At 38.7% G+C, this 10,109-nt stretch overlaps 1 protein-coding gene across 7 annotated transcripts in view; it reads right to left on the reverse strand.

Moving 5' to 3' along the window:
* Nucleotides 1-2,578: 2,578 nt before the first annotated feature.
* The window catches only part of LOC109485272 (cytosolic purine 5'-nucleotidase-like), a 19,385-nt gene continuing 11,854 nt past the window's right edge, over nt 2,579-10,109 (reverse strand). For 6 of the 7 annotated variants that reach the window (XM_019788766.1, XM_019788765.1, XM_019788768.1 and 3 more), the window contains 6 exons: nt 8,007-8,244; nt 7,467-7,579; nt 7,137-7,313; nt 6,693-6,840; nt 6,290-6,355; nt 2,579-5,586 (listed from right to left, as the gene is read on the reverse strand). In XM_019788766.1, the coding sequence (XP_019644325.1) occupies nt 5,447-5,586; nt 6,290-6,355; nt 6,693-6,840; nt 7,137-7,313; nt 7,467-7,579; nt 8,007-8,244 (882 nt within the window). In that variant the 3' untranslated portion in view covers nt 2,579-5,446. The remainder of the gene's footprint in view (nt 5,587-6,289; nt 6,356-6,692; nt 6,841-7,136; nt 7,314-7,466; nt 7,580-8,006; nt 8,245-10,109) is intronic. The other variant, XM_019788769.1, reaches the window with a different exon arrangement.

Raw genomic sequence — 10,109 nt, forward strand, 5'->3', positions numbered from 1 at the left:
ACAAGCTTGACAGCAACGTGAAACGTTTGTTTGCTGCAGAGAAGTTGAGAATAGCTGCTTTCTTTTCAGTTCATATTTTCCTTTGGTTTGTAATTAAAGCAGTAAAATTTAATTTTCTTTGTCAGTTTTTTCTTTTGTTAGGTAAATTTGATGTGAGTGCTGTCAATGTTTACTTCTCACAAGTAAGAAGTGGCGAGGCGGGGGACAAGTGGGGAGCTTTGTGGTCAGTGAATTCTTCAGTCTTTGTCGAAAGGCGAAATTTTGATGTCAACCCTACGGACTGTTGAGGAGTCTTAGTCCACCTTCCCTTACTTTCTGAGAAAGACAACCTTAGATTTCTTAGTGTTAGCTTAGGGTAAAGATGTGTCTTTTGCAAGCCAGAAAAAAGTATGAATATATTCCCAATGTTGGAAATTTTTTTTTGTTTTTGGAGACGATTGTATGATGAGGAACATTGAGGGACTGTGTCAAGTCTTTACTATTATTCCTGACAGAGAGGAGTCCCATAGGTCCCTTTTACTGTTTGTACATGATCCCTAGGATGACAACCACACCTCAGGAACTAAACAAAGTTGTACCAAATAGGCAGACTGCCTTTTTGGAGCCTTACACGTTTTACATACAAGTCTGTTAGGAGAAAATTGGTCAAGTTTTGAGACAATCCCTCAGTATTTTCCTTCCCAGGTGGATATTATGATACAGGATGCTGTGTGTCCCTGCACTGGATGGACCTGCATGTTACCATGTTGGATTTATCAACATGGACTAAATGATAAAACACTGGCTGTCCAGTTCATGAACCAGAGATATTACCAAGGGAATAGATACAAGAAAATTTGGGATAAAAGAATATTGCTGTGTTTCAAAGTTCTTGTTTAACAAGAAAGGAAACAGATATTGTCTGTTATGCGCCCTTACTAAGTTTGAAAGTAGATCCTATTTGAACCTGTAAGAAATATTCTTCCAGGTATGAAGGGCCCTAATTTTGATGTGTTGTCCTGGAAGAATCTGTCTAAATGACAATAATGTGTTGATGCTTGATACAGGAGTTGTATAGTGCAGAAAAAGGATAAGAGGACATGGAAGTTTGGCCACATGATTTGTCAAGTCAGTACATTTCCCTCATACACGGGTTGTGAGCATGTTGAATATGCTGTGGCATACAAGTCCACTCTCTCATGTAATGAAATGAAGCAGGCCATTGGTGCAACCCTGCACAACTGTTCTTGTACCATTATCCACATGCATGGAAGACATATCTGACATGGTTTCTGACTCATTAGATCTTGCAATTAAAATTGTACATATGGAGATTGCAGCAGCAGCAGCAACAACTACAAAAAAATTAATTAAACTGTTGAAAAATATGTGAAGATGAAATTTTGGAGCAGGTGTACATTGTGCGTTCATTGTATGAGAAGACCAACCTTTCCTGTGTTGAGCTTGATGACTTGTGCAGAGAAGATATAATGATATTTGTGTGAATTTATCTGAATCTGTTCATTTGTTGCCATACATTTTCACTGTAACTGTGCACATGCAGACACACGTTGGGCATGTATTAAGCAGTTGGACTTACCAAGCTTTAGCGCTCTAACTCATAAGTTTAGCCGGTACAAATGTGGTGCTGTATGGCACCTGTAGAGTGCTAAAGTTGTCAGAGACTGCAAGGTGAATTACTTCTTCAGTCCTTCTGCAAGATGTATGACTGTATTACCCGACCATTTTGAGCACTACGTTTAGGGAACCTGACAGTACGTGTTTGTGACTTCCAGATTCATGCAATCATATTTTTAACAATGATTGTACAGAACTCACCCCTGTAATCATACATGTAGGTCAGTTCTCACTGCATACATACAAGATGCTGTCTTGGGTTTCATTACCAGCAAAGTTATCAAATGTCAAAACTACTTTGCGTTCTAGTGTTCACCATTGTCATTTCAATTAACCAGGGAACAGTTTTAATCAAGTCTTCATTATTGTTCTATATCACCCTCCAAGTAAACTGTTATGGTAGCCAGTTTGACCCAAAGTACCAGTGACCTAACCTGATGAATTGATCCTTAAAGATTCAGGAAGAATAACCAATGCCCAACCTGTGTCTGATCTGCTAAGGTAGCCACATGCAATCATTTTCATCATCAGTTTCTTTTTTCGTTTTGTACCAGTACCAGACTAATCTTGATTTAAATTATTACATCATAAAGATGTGCGCTTTATTTTCAGCGTATTGTGCAAAAAATGCGCCATGTGACTTCCAATAAAATCTCTCCTTTTACCAGAGATTTCTTCGTCCTGCTGTCTTTGCTGTTTAATGTTGATTGTGGTATGTAATTGTAATTAAGTATACATGCATTGGTGAAAAGGCTTTTTAGTTTGGTCAAACAATTTCAGAGATTCTTTGCTTACGTAAATGGTCGTAGACATAGGGAAACAACGTTACATACAATGTATTTGACTTACACTGGGTCCTGAATTCAAAGTTAAATCTGTCCTGCTTCAGTAACCTGCTAGGTGGCACTTCACTATTGCTGTACAAAACTGATGGAGACACAAATAGCTCAACAAATGCATATGTATATGTACTTGCAACTTTAATTAAAATTTGCCTGGACATAAAATATGTATTCTTAACAGCGGGTACAGCACCTTTTCCAACAGATACAAACAGCTTTGCAACTAAAAACAGCTGAGAAAAGCATAAAAGACAATTGCACAGGATCTTGTGAATAAAGTCCTAGCATTGGGTAGAGATCCTGATACGAAGTATAACTTACTTAAATTACATGGATGCAGAGACTCAGTACGAATAACAAATAAACACTTGATAACAACATACATGTAGCACATGTATGCAGAATCATTTCTGAGTCTCATTTTGCCTGACTAAATAATGCTAGTTAGCTGCCCACTGGTCAGGCGGTAGGGGCTGATAGAGCCCTGGACAGTGAGAGTTTGTGTTACACAGGCCAAGTCTCACTCAGCTGAGGCTGAACCAAACATCAGCTGGATTTAGAATCCAGCAAGTGCAGAAAAGGGCTTGCTGACAAAAACATTGCCTTCTTTGATAAGTGGACATAAACTTTTAGATATGGTTTAAATCAATACAAAATATATCCAACTGGAATATAAGACATGCTATTGCAAACAAATGTCTACATACATTTTGCTGCAAATAAACAATTAAATAGCTTCTAAATAGTATATATATTTCTATAGCCAGAATAAGCGATAAATACTAGTAGGTACAGATAAAATCCTCACCATTAGTCCTTACATAAAAGATACAATCTATCAGTATTAAGTATAAATCACAATTAGTATCATTGATAAACCTATTGTATGTTTTCCCTCACATTTTGTTTCTGTAGTCATCTTCGTACATTCCACACAGCAGGGAGATATCACATCTTAAGTGAGTGGATTTTAACCGTGGAAAAAGGTCACAATGTTCATCCATCTTTAAGTACATACCAGCAGAGTCAGTCGATATATATCAACACACTAGCTACATGTGTGTATATCTTGATTTAGATGGACAATACACACATCTAAGAACATATTATGTTAGTAGTAACATGGAAATAGGTGGTTCATAAACAAAAGTACATACATCTTATCAATACTTTGCAGTCATACTATAATTATTGCTCTAATAGCTGGAATTTCTTCTCTTATACACTAACATATTATCTATGGAAACATAGACTACTCCTTATCTACAAGTTGTCAATTGTACAAACAGGAGTAGTCTCTTCATCTGTATCTGATAACAAAACAATTCCAAAATCTAGTCCAGTGTAGACATACTGTGGAACCTGATGATGTATACTAACATGTGAACCAAAAACAATACACGTACTAGTAATCATAATACTGCACACTTGTGTACCAAGGTTTCATTGGTGCTTGTAAGAACTATTAGTTTATCTGCGGCCATTAGGTTTATCTTTTTTTTGCTCTTACATTAAAGCAGATATCTTCCTATGACATCAAGGAAGCTAATAATAAGGGTATCATTCTTACTCTTCCTCGTATCTGCATGAAAGGCGATTTGTAGAGGTAAATGGCTAAATTAGTAATGAGCTTAATTATAACACCTTATATGTAATGTTACATGTGACTTCTTGTGAACATCATCCTACAAATACCTCTCAGGTACATTAATATTTGTTGGGGTAACCAACTCCACTGTTAAGCCACCAATGCTGAAAAATCTACATAAACACTCAGGCCCAAACCTGAGAACCTTTCACTGACTGGTGAAACAAAAGGCAGTCAGTGAAAGATGTGCCTGCAGTTCTCAAACTGGTGAAAAAATGGTGAGATTCTTGACCTGAGAAACATTGGAACAACCAATAACTGATACAAGGTAAATTGAATGACATACATTGTACTTGTCACAAACTATTGAAAATACTGTTTCATTATCAAATCGAACATATTACTCTAGCTAGAATACCAGTCCAAAATAAATTAATTACATTAAGCATGTAATCTTGCAAACCTTAATTCATAAAGCATATCTTATGTTTGATACTACATAACCTCCAACTTTATACAAGCTTCAGCTTCTGGAATGTCACTACAGGCTAACTGTATCTTCTTTATGACATACATTGTATGCCCACATCTCCTACAACACAGTGCTCAACACTACAGTGTGGCAAACAAAATGCCACCTCCTTATTGTTGCTCATTCTTCACATTCATTTTCTGACAAAAGCAATACTATAAAAGCAGCAGCTAAAAGGTATATCTTTTTTTTTAATGTCAAGAAACAAGATTTTTCTTGTTATTCATACATCTGCTTACAAGACTTGGTGTGTGCAGCATTATGGTAATGAAGCATCCAATAAAAAGAAGTCAGACAGTTGTTTCAAGTAAGCCAGCAGTCTAAACAAGGAGGAGGTGATCTTATAGAACCTGATCATTTTACTTATTCACAGATTAAAGTGAGTATACCTGACTGTAGGCATCTTACACAACACACACACAATGTCCTCTTATCCCTATCCAATCAACCAAACAATACTTTTCCCAGTACTTATACAAACTCCATGGAAGACAAATTAATGAAAGGCATGTAATCTACCAATAATCAGATGGTGTTCTTTCCTTCCATTGCTGACAGGCTATCATGGAGACATCTCACTTTTTAAAAACATTAACTGCCATAGAAGCTCTGTACCTCTTTACACCAGCTATTGCTGCAGTGACATGATATCAAAATTGACAGTATTCAATTATCGCTTGTATTTATACTTAATGTGCAGTACTCACTATCACACATCGCAGAGAGCTGTGGCTTATATAATTACACCCATGTCACCATCCATTCTTGTGTATCACTAAATGCAGACCTCTGCATTACAGCGCATTGAGCGCAATGTATCCACTTTGCAGCTTCCTTTGTAAGATGGATATTCACAACTTTCCTTCTTCACTTCTCTGCCATTTGTGCTGTTTCCACAGCCGAAGACGGCATGCTGTCTTCTTCTGACTGTAGAGACTCTTCAGAATCATCGTCTTCATCGTGAGTATGAGTGATCTGCCGGGGTAGCATGGGCCGGATTTTGTGTCCTGTAAAAACACACAAGGTAAGGTTAGAGAGAGAATTTAGAGTGCAAAATTAGAAATTAGGGTTCAAAACAAGTCCTGACAGAGATAACTATTTCTTTTCAAAGGATACAAAGGGCTCTAATAGAATAAAAGTTGCCCTTAACTTCAGAGAGACACAAAGTTACCTAACATGTATGCAGGCTTTAAGTTTTCATATGGGAAAGTACATCCTATAATCATGTCTTTTTGTTTGTTAATGATAGATACATGTAACAGTATCATTATTTTTGGAGTACCAAATTGGATCATGTTATCCTAATTGTTATAATACATGTTACATGTGTATCCCTTCACCCTGAAAGAATGATACATGTACTGTGAAATGTAAAAGTCAAAGGAACAAATCATGCACCAGTGCTGTAGATAGAAAAGAAGGACAGACCACCTTGTGAACCCTCTCACAGCTGCCTTCTGTTGTAATCACTACAACTACCCGCAGCAGAGAGACAGTTACTGTCTAAAGAAGGTCTACTTCACACAAGACATGCTGAAATGTTTTCCACTAAAAGACCCTGTATCCATGACAGGGTCTTTCCTAGATGTTAACTAAAGATATTACTGAGAGACTCTGTAGCTTTGAAACCATGGAATGCTGTTGAGAAGAAGTAAAGTAGAACTAAAACAAAAAACACTGGGAAGTTAAAGGGTAGGTGATAAATCAGACCATCAGTCCAAGTCGTGCGTCTTCGCAGAACAGCACCTGACTGTATGGCTGTTGGTTCTTCCATGTCTATGGATAAGAAGAGGCCATTTTTGTGCATTCATAATACACAGAACACTGCCGTACTGGTTACAACAGGATCTCTGCTGCTTATAAGTGGCATGGAATGATGTTTCAAATTCTTACTTCAAAGAGTCTACTTTCTAGTGGACACTGTAGCAGCAACTCACAATATATAGTACATTTTTTAACAACATCGCTTCAATAAGACAGGAGCGTTCTTACAAGATCAACTCTGAGCTAAACACAACACAATCTGTAGGCTGTTCGTATCTTTAATTTCTAGTCTGATTGAACATGTAAGTTACCCATAAAAACACAGATATGAATGAGTGTATTTCCTTACCATCCACACAGGCGATGGTGGCACCCCGAGTCATGGGTCCCCTGGTCCCGGGGGTGTCCGGCTCCACTGACCAGGACCGCGCTCTGGTAGCCATGGGACTCTCCGGCTCAAACCTGGTGTTGTGGGACACTGTGGACTCATGAGGCATCTATCAGGACAAGGGACAGTCAAAACAAAATGGAGGTGAAAATTACATTCTGTATAACATACATGTACATCAACTGTTACCTCCTGATTTCTTTTTAATCTTTTGGGAACACACTTCTAAGTATTTTAATACCTCACATATGATAAAAAGCTGGACAGGTGTGATACAAAAACTGCAACTGTATTTTAATTCTGAAGTGTGGCAAGAATACATCATGTTCATTGTAAATGTACACTAGATACATTAACTTCCCCTTGTGTTCACAGATGTGATAAGCCTGCTATCCAAAGCCTTACCAGGACATGAGGTGCCCTGAAGAAGTAGCTGAAGGGGTAGTACATCAGGTTGATGAAGGAGGTGGCGTACAGGTCCGCAAAGCGAATGACCTGGTTGGCAAAGTACGTCTGCCGTGAGCCGCTTCTGAACAGGCTTCCCATCATGCCATAGGACATGTCCATCTCGTGAGTCACTTCCTGAAAAGGAATGTTGGGAGACATGTGATGAAATACTCCTCTTGAATTTCTCCTTTCTCCACTGTTGTGCCCTGGTAATCTATGACTTAATGAAGTTATTTATTCTCCAAAGTGAAAAACAAAGATTGTGATCCATCCATATTCCTTTCCTACCTTAATGGCCTTCTGTAGACTGCTGATGTCAGGGATCTCCTTGTGTCTGGAGTCCAGCTCCCTGTACACGTCTGCTAGCAGCTTGTCAAAGTTCTGCAGTCTACTGAATAGGTCTGGTGGAGAAACAACATTATACACAATGAGGTAAAGTCAATTCATTCAAACAGAATGTTCTGTACCCTTAACATTAGCATTGAGTTCAGTTTTTGCACGACTTCAAGCAATATTAATATTTTAACAAAAACTGTCTGACAGTAAATTTTACAAACTTAAAGCCAATTCAGGAACAAATTGCAAATTGATCTTAGATTGTGACCTTTCTTACATGAATGTTAAAGCATTCTTGGCCACACAATGGTATGTCTCTGCCACATAAGAAAGTAGAAGGCAGGATGGCAATTTGACAATGATCCCCTAACAATACTTCTACCTCTACCATTTAAAAAATATTCTTCTTTTGTTTGCCATCTTGCTGCCTACAAATTTACTTCTCTTGTCCTTTCCCAATCCTTCAGATTACACAGTGACTTGATGACTGACCCTGCTTGTCCGTCCACACATGCAGCTCCTGTGCCAGCTCAGGAACCACCAGGAATGTTCTCCAGCCGTGCGACTTCTTGGACTTGAGGATGTCTCCGAAGATGTGGTCCCCGACGTACAGCACGTCCTTCCCCTTGGCCCCCATGATCTCTGACAGCAGCTCCGAGTTCCCTCCACAGTACACCGTGTTGGGCTGCATCTGCCCGATGTAGCTCCCCAACGCCAGCTTGCCTGTCTCCTGGGGGTCACAAGCAGGTGGACATCTTTCTTTATTAACTTGTTTGGCTGGTGTACATACTGATACAGCCAAGGTTGCTGAACTAGTGAGTGGTTATTATTTTGACAAAACTTGGATAAATGTAGGCAGGTGGACAAACTCAATGGACTGCCTCAATTGTACAAATCAGCCAACAGTAAGACTTAGCATTCCAAGTCGTAACATGTACACAACACTGATAAAACTCTAGTACTTTCTTAGCCATAAAAATGATGACAGAAGCTGTATACCAATTAGGAAATTAAGACTTCATCAATGATGCTTACCAGCTGATATGATGATTATCAGTATGCTCAAAAGAGGTTGTTTCTACCTAAAATGGTGAGGCTGTATCTACTTTTGTTGCATGAGACTTACACAGTCCACCTTCCTGAGAGGTGTGCCCTCCCCAAAGAACAGTGGCTTCCTGGCATCCACAATGATAGCATCAAAGTAGCTCTTCCATGGCCTCCAGGGGGCATCATTCTAGTCAAAAGAACAGCATACATTATTAAGTGCAAAGTTTACAATATTTCTACACCATTTCTGTCTCTTGTGTCCAGCATGTAGTATTGTGGATGAACGAAGAAGGATTGTACACGGGTGGGAAAATTGTGCCAGGAGTGAAACCTACTATAATTTACACAGACAAGTTGGACAGAAGAAAAAGAACTGTGACCTGAAACAGACATTTTTAGACGACCAAATCCACACAATCCTTCCAGGTTTGTCCCTTAATCAGCCAGCTGCTATGGGGAAGGCAGCGGTGCAGTACAATATTTGGTCAGCACATCACAGTCAGATGCTCCCAAACAATTCAAAACAAGAAGCAGTCAACAAAATTAGGGAACAGTCTGGTCCCAGGTGACACCTTTCTCTAATAGACAGAAATATTCAAAACAATCCAAAGGCCCAGGCAGTTGACATTCAACTATACCCTTGGATGTTTTTAAAAGATTAGAATCCAACATCATGTAATAATGGAGCCATTGTGTTTGGTCCTTGAATATGAAAGGTTACCGGTAACACCAAAATCTGCGAAACAGTTTCAAACAGAGGTGCAATTGTTAAAAGCATGTTCATCTCTTGACACTGGATAGGTGAGGCATTTTACCTGACATTTAGTCACAAGATCAGTTTTCCATGTTACTTTTCTACAGTCTTTCTGAAAGAAATAATTCATGCTATCAGGTGGTTCAAATTTCATAAAAAGCTGTTAGTGTTTTCCAACTCCAGCTGCAGCACAGGGATATTATGCTTTAGTAGGTGACTTCTCATCTCTTAGGAACGTCTTTAGAAATGTATTTGATGCAAACTATAGATAGAAGGCTGGAAAAGATACTTAATGATATGAACAAACAAGCATGGATAACTGTCAAAATGAGAGGCATAATGCATCATCTACATGACATTTGTGTAGTTGCTATATAAAGTTGTGTTGAAACATTAGGATATAGCATTAGTACAATATCTATTGAACTGAACTGAACTGTTAAGTGTTGTGCAGATGAAAAGATGGGAATACAAATTAAAATTTTGCATAACCAGGTTATTTTAAAGGGGAACCATAACAGGGCAGCATCAAACCTTCATCTTTCCTGTTGGCTGGATGGTGGGCCCATTATTTGGAATGTATCCATTAGAATCCTGGAAAAGTGTGCAAGAATCATTGGGAGTCAGAATGATCACAAGCCTATAGAAGATGGACCAGTGGTTATCAATATCTTCTTTGATGAGTCTTCAGACATCAGTGCTGGAACTTCTTCCACTGCTTACAAATATATATGAGGTGGTTGTGGGTTATATCCTCTGCTACAGCTACACTTTCCCCAGGACTTGCTTCATGC

This window comes from Branchiostoma belcheri, unplaced genomic scaffold (assembly GCF_001625305.1).
Source record: "Branchiostoma belcheri isolate BF01 breed outbred unplaced genomic scaffold, Haploidv18h27 scaffold74, whole genome shotgun sequence".
Taxonomy (NCBI): Eukaryota; Metazoa; Chordata; class Leptocardii; order Amphioxiformes; family Branchiostomatidae; genus Branchiostoma; species Branchiostoma belcheri.